The sequence below is a fragment of the Ochotona princeps genome, chromosome 3 (genome assembly GCF_030435755.1).
Source record: "Ochotona princeps isolate mOchPri1 chromosome 3, mOchPri1.hap1, whole genome shotgun sequence".
NCBI lineage: Eukaryota > Metazoa > Chordata > Mammalia > Lagomorpha > Ochotonidae > Ochotona > Ochotona princeps.
This window is the reverse complement of record NC_080834.1, coordinates 29,709,103-29,723,848: the sequence shown is the minus strand read 5'-3', so window position 1 is coordinate 29,723,848 and position 14,746 is coordinate 29,709,103. Positions and strand designations below refer to the sequence as shown.

Below are 14,746 nucleotides of genomic sequence, written 5' to 3'. Positions count from 1 at the left end.
TCTCAGCAGAAATCCAGAGGCTGGAGTAGGGGCTGGGAAGCACCTATAGGTAGAATCGGAAGGCTCAGAGGCCCAGGGAGGCACCCAAGCTGATCCGTGAAGTTCCTGCACTCAAAAACATCAGCCTTGGTCTTCACCTGCCTCATTCAGCGCTCCTAACCTCATCTTAGACTCCACAGACACTTCAACGGACACGGTCCCAGAAGCTCCAAAAATTCCTTCATTTCTTCCAATTGAAAACATTCTCTTCCCCAGATACACAATGCCAAAGGAACTTAGAGCTGAACAGGCTGGGCAAGAATATTTTAGCTTCTCATTGTGTCTTGTGGAGTCTTATAAATAACCCAGTAAAAGCCAAACCAACAATCCCACCCAGAAGTCAAATGCCAACGTCACAAATTCAGGTCATCTGAGACCCGCTTGGCTAATTGATTTTTTCTTAAATAAAACAACATAAAAAGCAAACTACCTGAAGCCCGGTAGTTGTCTGGGTGACAGACTAGTTCCTAATTCCACTGGACAGCCGTCATTTTCCCTGGATTTAGTGGAGCCCTGCACTAACATAACTGAAATTACATCCAGCGGACTCAACATCTCTCTTTTCCTCCCTACAAACAAGGCTGCCAAATCTTCTCACTAGAGTTACTCAAGAAAACAAACAGAAACGTGTCTTCAAGGGAATTTTCTGTGAAGATGGGCTTTGTTTTCATGGAGGAGTTTTTAAGAGCCTGCTTGAAGCCATGTTGAGGGTTCACGCGGGATGTGCGTGACGCACACACAAGGGAATGAAATGAAAAGTTAGACCAACAAAATCCTAGACAAATACCAGGTATTTCCCAGTTCATTCAGAAAACCACAAACGTTCAAACTTAAATATATACAAATGATCCTACTGTCTAAAGGATCTTACGCTATTTCAAACCTTCTAACACACTGATGAGGAGGGAATTCAGAAGCCCATACTCAGGCTAGCCAAGATTTACGAGGAATATTTGATTGGGTTGTTATAAAACGCAAACAAAAGGCAGAGATTTCAAACACAATAAGCCCTGGGGTACTAAAATCAAGTCATTCATATTCTCGTGGCTAAAACTAGAGCGTGTCAAACCTGTAAGGTGAAGGTTTCTTTCTACACTCGTTCTTACATTTCAACAGATCTCAAACCCTGACGCTACAAAAAAGAAATCTCTAGGAAGGACAAACCGTTGGCACGTGAATTTTTTCAATGTATCACTGATCACACCTTGAGAAATAAACATTGAACAGAATTTCGACAGCACAGTTTACCCGAGGCGCCTCCATCAAGTCTCTTCCACAAACATTTCAAATAGCGAGAAGGATACACCAAGGAGGACTTAGGGGAAACGCCTTAGAGCGATACTAGGCAAGCTTTCATTTTCCTGAGCTTTCCCTATAACTGAGATCTCTGATGGAAACACAACGAAAGGTTCCTCCATCTCAAGCAGCAAAACTGAAGTCAGGAGACGAGCACAAGGGCCTCTTTCCTCCTCCCAGCACCTGTTTCTCAGACCGATTTTAGTCTACTTCCTACAAACACACCCAGGCATGGGGGCCCTGAAACCATTTCACAAATCCACAGCCGCCCCCTTATCCGGAGTATTTCCAAGAGTGAGACCGGGATCAGGCTCCCCGACCTGTGAGGCCATTGCTCTTCATTCATCTCTATGTGACACACACTAAGAAATACTGGCAACAGCACACACCAACCGAACCCCCCAGGAAAGACAGAACCTGCCAGCCACTGCTTTCCTCCCACCCAACCTCACCAGGAAGAAGTCTCACTCGGGGTTGAGCGGGTAGGTATTTTATTAACACCAAACACGTAACGGCACAAACCAAATTTTACCCCTGCTGGAGTTATGAGAGTGTTCAGTCAACATGGAAGTCCCCCGAGGCAAGCCGAAAATTGCATGTCCCTTGACCAGCAGCCACCTGCCGAGGAAGATTCTTCGCATCCTGTCCCTGGGGTCTGGCTGGCAACCCCGGGGCTGGGCTCAGCCGCCAAAGGTCCAGCCTGGACAAGCCCACCTTTTCCTCTGCCCCTGCCCTTCAACTTCTGTGCCTCCATGGCCTGGCAGCCACACACATCCAGGCACCGCTGAGGCTGGTTCAAGAATCGAAAAAAATCCAGAACGCGTTCCGCAGAGCCTTGGCCAAAGCAACCCACAGCACTCACCGGTAGATTTAGAAACCCCAATTTTTTTTCTGAGTTTGAAGTTTTTAAGCCCTGCGGATGGTTGGAGTAGGAAAAAGGAAATTTACTAGGCAGCGCAAAGGAAATCTTGTTGTCCTCTATTGTGGTGGGGGGGGTGTTGCCCAACCCTAACTTATCTGCCTTGATAAAGGAAACCAACGAAAAGCATATAAGAACAAGATTTTGTCAAACGAAAAAGGAACCCTCGCCTTACCTTAATAGTGCTGGCCATAATGCAATCGAGTTTATTGATCGTTAATAAATGTTAATAATAATTATTGCTTCTCTCTGACCAGAAAGTAGTTTTGATGAGGTTGCTAAGAGCGGATGAGATTGTGCTAAGTCTGGGAAATGAAGTCAGCCAATGGCAGGAAGAGGTTCCTATTGGTCCTGGCGGCCCAGCCCAAAGAAACAGGATATTTGGGAGTGGAAAGATAAGAGACCCTGAAAACAATGTTGTTTTTCTTGATGATATTCAGCCAGGAGGATTTTTTTTTTAATGTTAAAAAAAAAAAAGTTATCCAATGCCTGGACTGTGGCAGCAGGTGTGAGCGTGTGGCTCCCGTGACCGTGGCGTAGACACCCAAGCAGGATGCAGATGTGGGGGGACGGACTCTGCACAGCTTCCCAGGGGATCCAGGGAGGGCACCCTTTGGCCTGAGGAGCAGCTTCTTCTCGGCCTACCCCTCACTCAGCAACAACAGAGGATGGGAGCTGTGCAGGTGGAACTGACTTCACTTTACTCCACGACTGCACTGAATTCTAGATGCGCCTGGCTGTTTTTTGATAAACTGTGAACTCAACATCCAGGAAGAATGTTCTAGAACAGTTTCATTTTCTCCTTCCAACGCGATTGCTACTTGCTCCACAGGAAACAAGTTGAACATGCAATGTCTCTAGAATGGAAGTCATATAAATACATAATAAACAAATAAACCAACCCATCAAAGACTTCAGGTATTTATGCAAAATCCAAATAAAAATCATGATCAATGTTTTAGGATGCTGTGAGCCAGCCCTACTTTACCAAGCATCAACGCTGTGAACGACACATCCTGATGGCACTCTTGCTAACTAACTATGCCACATGAAGATCCCATTAAGCGTCTCCTCACCAAGCTGTGAGTTCAGGGCCACCAGCCTGTTTTCCACTCACAGGAAGTACAGCTCATACAAGGCCTGGACATTCCTTAGAGGAGTTCAGGCCCTTAATTACTCATTTGCAGGAAATTACTTGTTCTTTGTAAGAAACAACACTTTGCTTTGAATCGCACCACGCATAAGCTGGGCAAGAGGTGTGTTCTCAACAGAGACCCTCGAACACAGTGAAACAGGCCCTGAGTCATGGGCCAGGCTGGGACCCCGAGGAGGACATCCAGGGAACCAGCTTCGGTCAGCACTTGGGCCTGCACATGTCCAACTTCTGTCTGTCCTGTCCTCCCTTGTGTTAAGACAGGGGAAGGAGGAGAGCAGCAAGGAGCAGAGAAAAGCGAGTGGGAGGAAGAGGGTATGAGAAGAAAGAATGAAATGGAATAAGAAATGGAAGGAAACAGGAGGACAAAAAGGAAACAGGGGGCAGAGAGCAGGAAAGAAGGGAGGCAGGGGAGATGGAGCAGAGGGAGGGCAAAGGAGAGAGAAAGAGAGGGGGAATGGGAGATGGTGGAGAGAAAGGAAGCAACAAGGTGAGAAGGAGGGCCCAGGAGGGCGAGAGCAGACAGGGCAGGCACAGGGACAACACAGGGATGGGGAGAGAAGGAACAGAGTGTAAGAAATCCCCTTCTGGGGAAAACTCAGACCCTACATGGGGAGGGGATGTTGATTTCCGCTCTTTTCATCTTGGAACAATGCATACGATGGTAGGCTGATTAAAACTGTGCTTCCCTAAGATTTCAAAGTCCTCCGTTGTTTGCTCTGGGCAGCTTCCACTAGAACTCCTCGCCCCCCTCAGCTCTGAGGCCCCTGGCTTGGTGTTCTCACTCCAGGGTCCCAGAGGCCACTGGGAGCTGTAGCTGCCCCTGCCCACCAGGGAACACTACTCCAATGCTGACCCCAGGAAGAAATGCCATGCCTCCTGCTTCGTGGGGGGGGTGTGTGTGCTGCTGCGTGCTCCCCACATGAACAACACACCCACCACGTTGACGGGTCCCTCAGAAGCTCCTCTCTTTGTGCTGGGCTCTTGCTTCATTCAAATCTAACAGGGAGCGGTCATTTTTTACACTGTTTTGAAACAATTTCACACTTACACAAAAGTTACAAGCTGTTACACAGAATTCCTAACACCATCCACCTGCTCATGCCAGCTGTGCCCACCACCACTCCCTATGATTGTCACCGTCTGCTTCACATACTTGCTGTATATTGTATGTGTGTAACACAGTTGTTCTTTAAAAATGTTTTACTCAAGATTTGCTTCTTTGCTTGCATGCTTACAAAGTGAAAATCAGACACTATTACTTGATCTGTTGACTAAAGATCTTGTCTGAACATTTCCCTGTAACGAAATGTGAAAATACATAAAAATATAAAGTTGGGGTGGCGCCATGGAATAACAGTCAATCCCTTGCCTGTGATATCAACGTCCCATATGGGTGCCACTCACAGTCCCGGCTGTTCCATTTCCAGTCCAGTTCCCTGGTGATGGTCTGGGAACTCAGCAGGAAATGGTTTGAGGCCTTGGGTCCCTGTACCTGTATGAGAATTCCAGAAGAAGCTCCTGGCTTCAGACTGGCCCAGCTCTTTTGTAGCCATGTGCAGAGTGAACCAGTGGATAGAAGATTTCCCCTTCCTGTGTAGTCACTGTAATTTTTTTAAATAAAAATGAGATAAATTCATTTAAACATCAAAGGCATCTACTAAAAAGTTAATCTGGACATAACGAGTTGGGGCTGTGTTACACAATCTGATAGAGACAAGAAGGCTTCATTTCTGAGGACCACGTGTTTGACTCCCATCACTGTTGCTGATCAGGGCAGAACAACAGAAGTAAAGTATGGTAATCATTAAATATTTAGTGCAAAGCCTCTGTAAAACCAAACAGAGATTCTGACCATCCGTAGCATACGGCAGAGTGAGGCGCTAGAATCTGGCAGTGTGAGGCCATTCCCCAAACACTATCCTGGAGGAATTATCTGAAGACCCAGAAATCATTTCATTTCTCCTTGACCTCTTCCTCAGTCTACGCTACTGAAAACCTCCCAGCCCATCCCAGATCGTCCTGCACCGTCTGAGGGGTGGCACCTGGCACACACGGCACACTGCCTTAGGTCACTAGCTGATTCCACTGAGGAGCAAACTGACAATCTGGGGAGTGTCCTGCCATGAGCTCATTAACACAGACTCCTTCTGCACCTTTCACGAGTCCCAAAGAACACAGAGGGCGGGCAGAATCTGCCCCGTAGCCCTGCACAAGCAGTTTCTATGGGGAAAAAAAACCTCCCACAGCTTCCTTTTGCAATTACCCATCAGGGACCTGCTGCCTGGAAATCACCAAAACCTTTCATAAGCTTGTCTTTCATATTTTGCTTCAAGTAGAGCAAGAAGTGCCAAGCAAGTAGACCACATGGTTAAAGAAGCATTGTCATGTACATGTCCTAAGACTACACCTCCACCTCCCATCTCATCCTTGCTCTGCAATCAGTTTCCCCACGTAGCAGTGTAGGTGAAGCTCTGAACATGCCAGGAGCATGGCACAGTCACACCCCTCCTTGGAGACACGTTAGAGGGTCCACTTGGCACTTACTACCTGGTACTAAACATCCATACAACATCGATTTCAGCATCATCATTCAGAACATCACAAGACAAGGAGATAGCAGGTGACTGCTTAGTCACTGCTCTGAGGTGCTGCCTGGCTATCTAAAACTCACATCACAGGCACCGTTGGTTAAACATGAAATGACAAAGGACTGACACTGTGGTGTAGGATGTTAAGCTTCTGCCTACGGTGCCAGGATCCTATATGGATACCAGTCCCAGTCCCAGCTGCTTCACTTGTGATCCAGCTCCCCAATAACGCATGGGGAAAGAAGCAGGGACAGCCCAAATGCTCAGGCTTCTGTACCCACATGACAGACTCGGAAGAAGCCCCGGGATCCTGGCTCTTGGCCTGATGTGGCCATTGTGGGAGTAAATCAGTAGACGGAAGGTAACTCTCTTGTGCAAACTCTTCCATTCACTCACTCCGTCTCTCCCTCTCTCTAACCACGACCTTTAAATAAATACATTTGTTTAAAAAAAAAAAGACAAGAAGGCAAAAATGGAAATAACAGCAGGTTACACATCACAGTACTCCCAGTAAAAAAAAAAAACCTACAACTTGTTTTCTCGCTTTTTCTTTGGTACACCTGTGTTTTCAATATATTTGCAATGCACACACATCACAGTGTAAAGGTATGTAAGTCATACGGAGTGCTCTAGATTCCTGTGGATCTCTGACATACTCATACTGGTTCTATTTACCATGCTGCACACAAATAATGCCCCCGGTTGTCATGCCACTCAAGTGTGCATAACAAAATGCACCATCCTTTTCCAATAGTTACAGCAAGAGCAGCATAGTTAATTTGGATTAGCTGTACTAAGGAATCCCAGGGGGCCCTCCTGTGTTTAGTGCGGGCCATCTACTCGACATGAATCCAGCCCGTTTCTAATGGTGTGCTGCCTCTGTGCTAGGAACTCTGGGAGGCCTCCAGGCACATCCACCCTGCCAACCGCTGTCTTAGCATTCAGGAAACTTCTGTCCATCTCCTCCAACCCCCCTCACTCGGAAGTGGAGAGCTTGGAAGCGCCCCACAACACTTGGGCATTGCAAAGGCGAGACAATAGGACAAAAATGCTGCACATTGTTCCTGAGATGACACATGATCTTAGAATGTATGATGTTTGGATTATTCATGAGAGCCCCGTGAGAAGGATGTCCCAAGCGATGTTGCCAGGGACAGGCCTGAGATTGCAGATAAGAGTCCAGCATCTACAGCTGCCCCTGCAGTGGAAAACTACAGCACCCGGTGGAACTTTTCCGTCCACACCAATGGGAGGCTTGGCCTGGGGCCGTTGCTTCATTCACAGCACATCCACTCCATCTGGTAATAGTGCGCATGCGAGTGTACGAACGTGTGCTGTTGTGTGGGTGTTTGTGTGTGTGTGTGAATATATGTTTACATGTGTCTACATTTGCATGTACATATTGTATACATCGTGCAAGTGTGTTACATGTTTGAGAATGTGTGAGTGCATGCATGCATATGTGTTTGAGTGTTTTGCGTGTAGATGTTTGTTTGCATGTATGTACCCTTGCATGGCGGTGTGGTTGTGTAAAATGTATGTTTCTGTGTGTGAATGTGTTTACATGTGTGTGAATTTACATATGCATGAACAGGATACCGTGTGTTTACATGTGTGGACGAGTATTTGCATGTGCTAATGTCTATGTGTGTCTGAGTGTATTTACATGTGTAAATGTACACACATGATCTGTTTCTCATTTATTTCTGTCACTAATGGAATCATATGAGCCAGAACACAAGATGCACTTGCATGTGTGTGATTGTGTGACTGCATTAACATATGCAAATGAACATCTACATATGTGCATGTGTTTGTCTATCTGTGTTTTAGTGTGCTTATGTGTATGCAAACGTGTACATTTTCATGTGTTTGTGTGAAGGTGCGTGTATGTATGTGTGTTTGTTTACCCTCAAGTGGCACGCTAAGAAATGATCCAGTGGTGACTTGAACAGCCAGTTTCAAAGGGATACTGCCCTTTGGTGGACTTGAATTCATCTGAGCCAAGGAAACTGTTATCACACACTGAATCCTCAACTTCTCCACAGCAAGTTGCAATTTCCTTTGTGTTGAGGCCACAGTTCAGTCCTGTTTGTTCCAATGGAGCAATGATTTCAATAAACACAGTTTCATAAGTATCCCATGCATTCTCAAATTTGTACTAACTGCAGTCTTACTCAACTCCATATGCCTTCAAAAATGTAGGGACACCAAAACATGATCAAGGTCCCTAAATATGACCATAGACTATTCGTGGTAAAATCAAAAGACTTAGGAGGAACTGTCTTAGTAATTTAATTGAAAGGAATTTTGCATTCCCTGTCTCAATGATCACGGGTCTATATTCAATCAGTGAACCATTAAATGCCTTTCAAGGTCTTCATCCCTAAACCAGGTGGATGAGGAGTCCTGCAAGAGTTCATGGAAAATGCCTATTATGAAAAAAACAGCACCAAAATAAACACAAGCTTTCCTTATAGTTACTGTGGACTCTGTGACGTTTCTTTGAACCTGAGCACAGACAGCATGGTCATCAGACGGCACTGGCCACCACGCCCTGGCTTGGCACTTGCCGTCAGGCCACACAGGAGCAGTGTGCCTGCACACCTCTCGCTGCACCTCACATCCAAGGTGTTCTCCCTAGGTAGTGTCCTGAGCCATCATCCCTGGCCACCCTGGGAATTTACCCTGGGATGCTAAAATTAACTTCAAAGTTGATGATGAGTCAGCATTATGAGATTTTTCTTTTCAATCTCACAAGACATCACACATCACTTGGGTCTGCTTTAATCTGTAATTTTTCATAAATTACTTTTATAGGAATATGTGGATTATGTATTTAAGGAAAGTAGCCAATAGAACCATATCATTACTCCATGAATGAAAAATAGAGAAATTTATATCCAATAATTGTTCCTGCTGCCTTCTAAAGGACTGTTTTCGTGGTATTGATTTCAACAGCACTCAATGATCTGTTTGCTCATTTATTTCTGTCACTAATGGAATCATATAAGCCAAAACACAAGATGCTTGTCATAAACTCATGTGCATTTGCCTCAGTGTCCCCAGACTGCCCCAAGGTATCCCTCTGCTCCAAGGCAGGTGCATCAGACACGGAGGAGCACTGGGCATCTGTGTTGCCACAGGATACGCTGTGGGCATCCTCTCCACATCGCACAACTGTCACTGTGCTAATACGCTAAGTATGGGTGTGTTAGAATTGGACACTTATCATGTCATTATCATATCACAAGGCAGATCTTAGCATGCATTTGGGGAAAGTGTGCCGCAGTATAACTGCTAGCATTCTCTCTGAACCAGCTGGCAAGGGTAAGCCAGAGGAAACACACTAGTGAAAGCCACGGCCTCCCAGTTGTGCCTTTGCCTGGTGGATCCTTATTCTATCTCTACTGCTACAAAAATAATCCTGCCTCGGGAATGCCAGGAAGCCCCCACCTACTGTCCAGAGAACTACACAGCTTTATCAGTCAGAAACCAGACAGCAGCCTGGCCAGAAGCTTCCCTTTGAACTGCTTAAATTATTGTCACTAGAGGGTGCTCCATGTCCCTCTAACAGGCTCTCCCCGGCGACCGTAAACCACTTAACCTATTACCCTGCAAAGGTGTCTCATTTCTTACCATTAAAACTGACACCCAGTACCCCTAGTGCAGAAAAATGTTTTTAATAATTTCATTTTTAAAGATTAATTTTATTTTTGTGTGAAAGGCAAATTTACAGAGAGAGGAGAGTCAGAGAGAGATCTTCTGCCTGCTGGCTCACTCTTCAAATGGCTACAACACCCAGAGCTGAGCTGATCCAAAGCCAGCAGCAAGAAGCTTCTTCTGGGTCTCCCACATGAGTGCAGGGTCTCAAGGACTTGAGTCATCTTCTACTGCTTTCCCAGGCCACAAGCAGGGAGTTGCATCAAGAAGTGGAGTAGCCAGGACATGAACTGGTGCCCATATGGAATGCCTGTACTGCAGGTGGAGGCTTAGCTTACTGAGTCATGCAGCCGGCCCCCAGATAATTCCATTTATTCTGTATTACAGAATACACCTGTCTCAGAAATCACTATGCATTACAAATATCTGCACGTAGGACACAGATCTGACTTTTCAAGGTAAGGTTTGCTAGAAGGAATTGTACAATTATTCTACATCACTTTGAATAAATTTGAACCCAGAAATAATTACTACTAGCAGTTTTTGGTAACTGTAGATAGTTCAGTATGTTTTCAGGACAAACAGCGTGGAATGAACAGGAACCTGTAGGGTGTACTAGCCTCCTTGGTACCACAGCTCTGGCCTCAGGTGCTGGCACCTGGGAGGTATCTACAGCAGTCACAAGAAGGCGATAGAAAGTTCGAGAAAACGGAATTAAAATATGTTTATACTGGGGCCAAAAACGTGTAAACCATGCCTAGTTTTTTCATCATACATATTCCATTCACTGAGATATGAAAGGTAACCTGTGGTACATCAGCGGTAGAGGCCTGATTTAGACACTGATGGGTCCCCCGCAGGCCACATCGGGGCACCTGGGCCTCAGTCCTAGCTCCACCCGGGATGCCAGCGCCCCGCTAACATGCACCCTGGGACGCAGCAGCAGACCCTGCACTCACCCTGCACTCACCCTGGGCTGACTGGCTGGCTGCAGGCATTTGGGGAGTGGAGCAGCAGAGCGGAATTCCATCTGCCCGCCTTTCAAATAGAACAAATAAATAAGTGAACAAAAATGATAAAAGGGGGTCTATCTTGAGACAGACTTCTAGTGTCTCATCAAAAAATAAGCTTTCTCTGGAATTAAAAAATAGTTGGGAATCCACACACGAAAGAGATTTTCAAGAAAGTGATGGAAAGTGTGTACTACAAAGCTCTCCACATCAGTCTCAAAGTTTTTGCACCAAGATAAACTTCTAGTTTGATTCCATTTGCCACAAACCTTTGGAAGATCCCTCATACGTAAAATAAGGTAAGCTCTCAAAGTAAATATGCTTTTTAAAATAATCTTACACCACTTTCCTAATTTTCAGGTTATTAAAATGCTAACTTTTCTTGACAGTCACTGCAAACAATATAACCAGCTTTGCAACTTGCCTCTTTCTGTCCTCCCTTAAAAAATATCTTCAGGGGCCAGTGCCATGGCATGGACAGTAAGCTTTCCCTGTGGTGCTGACATCACATATGGGCACCGGTGCCTGTCTCAGCTGCTCTGCTTCTTATGTATCTCCCTGCTAACGAACTGGGAAAGCAACAGAGAATAGCTCCCGTCACTGGGCACCCGCACCCAAGCAGGAGACCTAGAAGAAGCTCCTGGCTCCTGGCTTCAGACCAGCCCAACTCGAGCCATTGTGGCAATTTGGCGAATGAATCTCTGTCTCTCTCTTTCTCCCCCGCTCTCTCTCTCTCTCTCTCTCTCTCTCTCTCTCTCTCTCTCTCTCTCCTCTAACAAGTAAAATAAATAAATATTTTTAAAAACTATCTGCAGTATTTGATGTTATTTCCTGGTTCCCCACCAAGGAATCAGGAGGCCAGTGGGTCACAGTGGCTGGTGTGTGTCCACGGCTGTCCCGCGTGGGCTGTGTGACAGTACGGCTCTGACTGCCACTGACACCTGAAATCACCATGACAGCTTTCCCGTGCAGTTTCCTCCCTGAGTACTGGTGGGGTGGCAGAGGTGTGGCTCCTTGTGCAGGAGAACTGATGCACTTTAGTGGCTTCACCAAGTGCACGGTGACTTCAAAGGGTTAAGGCAAAATGGAATTCGAAGATAAGTCTAGTTGGGTCCCCCAGAGATTGACATCCATGCTTGTCTTCATACTACACAATTCCTCCAATGAACACTTTGCAGGTGAGTTTAAGGAAGGAATTAGTGTCCTCCTTAACACACACACAGTACCCAGGAAGCAAGAGCCCCAGACCCGAACCAAGAATGCTCTCAAAGAGCATCTGCTGAATGGGCAAGTGCCCACAGAGCCTCGGAGGACTAAGTGAGGGCAATTATGGCTGTGCCAGTGGCTAAATCAGGAGAGGATGGGCCCTTAAGGACTCAGAGTCTGACTTGAACCTGGGACTCCCCAGGGAGAGGTGGAGCACTTCTCAGTGAGAACAAGTCCATGTGTCACGTCCAGCCACAGTCATCCATCTACCAGCTGTGCCTCACAGCTGGGGGTGTTGGCCTGTGCCAGTGATCACCAGATCGCCACCCTTTTCCTCTCTTCTCAAAGGATCATGCTCAATTGTTCGGGTGCCAGTGGCCCTGTTGTTGGGTCCCCAAGACGCTCACGAAAACTAAGAGGATGGCATCATGAGTTGTCAAATCTCTTGTATCTCTCTCTCTCCCTCTCTCTCTCTCTCTCTCTCTCACACACACACACACACACACACACACTAACAGAGAAAGAGATGAATGAGACAAGGGGTCAGACGGCGAGGCCGTGTGCCTCACCAGCATGCTTGATCCCCCAGGAGCCTGCCAATCCTCTCGCGAGTGTTCCGCTGCAGAGCTGGGTCCCATGCAAGGCAGCATCTCCTAAAGCCTGTCAGCCAAGTCCTAGCACTACCAAGGAGTGACAGGCGATAGAAGGGCTGTGAGGGTGAGCCACTGTTCTGGGTGGATTCTGTAGGCAGAAACGGGCAACTAGAAGCCACAGAAAGAATAGTTTGTAATATTATCACAGCTTTTTGCTGTGGTTCCCCATCCATCCACCTGTCCACTGGCTGCAGCGAAGTGCTGATCCCTCTATGCCGGAATAATGATGCAGATGGAAGCATCCCCCAGCTGAGCAAGCAAGCAGACACGCTAAGATTATCTGGAGAGCAAAGTGTGTCTAGGTTACAACCACACCGTGACCCGAGAGGAAGGGAGTGCCGAAGGAGTGAACACTGATGGCCCTTCTTGCTCCTCCTCTCCCTATTTGTTATACGATTTATTTATTTATTTGAAAGGAGAGAGAGAGAGAGAGAGACCTCCCACCTGCAAGTTCACTCCCCAAACAGCCACAACAGGAGTCTGGAACTCCATCTGGGTTTCCAACTTGAATGTAGAGGCCCAAGCACTCGGACTCCTCTCTGCTGCTTACCCAGACACCCTAACTGAGCCGGCTGAGAAGTGCAGCAGCTGGGACTCAAACCAGTGTCCATACAAGATGCTAGCACCATGGGCATTGGCCACAGCTCCAGCCTCATTTCCTCTCCTGCTCGAACCTCTCCCTCTCTTTCTGCTCAAGCAATGTGTATGTGTCCTGCAGTCACTTGACCCCTGCTACGTTCCTGATTTCGGACCCCAGTCCACACTCAATGTCAACAGCTCAGTAAAGCTCACACCCCATTCCCAAGAAACATCTCTGCTTATCAACCTCAACTTCCTGTCCCAGAGAGACACAGGAAAACATCCATCTCTGCGTCCTGCACAGACATGGGAGTGGTAGATGAGAAGCACAGGGTGAGGGTGAGGGTTAATTCCCCACCCCCTTCACCCCTGTCACAGCATCACGAAGGGACTGTATTTTCTCTGAAACTTTATCTCCTAGAAACCCAGGGCTCAGTCCCTAACCCGGACTCCCAGGCCCCCAGCATGCCATGGGGGCATCCTGCGGTCAATCCTCACTATAATAAGAGCCATCTGGAGAATCTAGATGGTTGGTGGGCCTGGCTGACCACGAACCCAGAGCTTCACGGCAGGCCAGGCCAAGCCACCCGAGGACACAGTGCTGGGTGCCACGTCCCTAAGGGTAGCACGTGACATGCAGCTGCCGTAGGACAGTAGACTGTCTGCAAAGAGAGAGGCTGCAACTTCTAAACTTCCAGACCCAACCAGTGCAGCCGCATCTCCCAGCATCTCCCTTCCCTGACCCGATTACCATCTGTGGCCTTGGACCCTGGAAGGATATCAGCTGGTCTCACCCACCAAAGCCATTTTATGGGACTTTTTCACCAGGGAGCACTTTTCTTTTTATTCTTTTCTTTGACAACAGCAAACCTGGGAGCTCACTAAGTCATTCTCCAACTACCTTCCGTAACCCTGAACCTGTGCGGTTCTGCCTCCCCTGTACATTGCAGCCATATGCGTTTCTGCGGCTTGGGTGTCGGGAGCTCTCTGTCCATCAGAGTCGAGGGAAGCGCAGACAATGGGGCTATAGAGGCTAGAGCTCATCTGTCTGCTACTGCAAACCAAAACCAGATGTGATCCGGCAGGGCTACCTCGGGGCTGATCTGATCATTCCCACTAAGTCACAACTGACACCTTTCAACCACATTCTCTCTTCCGACTCACAAAGGCAAACAAAACAAAACAAAACAAAAACATCTGATTGCAGACACGGATTTATCTCCAATAAGAACCGGGAGCAGAAGTCCCCTCTCCAAAACTGCCACTGCCACTTGTTTGGACTTGCCTTGAAGTGATCCAGGATTTAATAAAGCAAGACGTGGGAGGACAAGAGCTGTGCCAGAAATTAAATCTGCCTGACTTGAACTCTTCCCAAAACTGAGTCCATATAGCATTCCTCGGATTATCTGAGTGTGAGGGAATACAAGATCACACACAGGGTTACAGGAAAGCCGCAGCCCACCACAGAAACAGCACTCTAACCCTGACAACATGCTAATCTTTAGTTGTTCTCCTAATTTTAAAGGTAATGAACATAAGTGAAAAAGATAAATCAATAGCTATAAAAATGACTCATGGCCTTTCAAAGGAAAAAAAAGCAATCATTCTGCACCAATTTTTAAGATTAATTTTTGTTT

General features: G+C 46.9%; 1 protein-coding gene across 4 annotated transcripts in view; it reads right to left on the bottom strand.

Moving 5' to 3' along the window:
• Positions 1-14,746, bottom strand: part of ERG (ETS transcription factor ERG) — a 231,354-nt gene that overhangs the window by 98,013 nt on the left and 118,595 nt on the right. Inside the window, exon 1 of one of the 4 annotated variants that reach the window (XM_004594109.3) lies at positions 2,430-2,558. The exons of the other annotated variants lie outside the window; for them this stretch is intronic. Within the exon in view, the coding sequence (XP_004594166.1) occupies positions 2,430-2,447 (18 nt within the window). The 5' untranslated portion in view covers positions 2,448-2,558. Of the gene's footprint in view, positions 1-2,429; positions 2,559-14,746 lie in introns of those variants that run through there. 4 annotated transcript variants of the gene reach the window in all.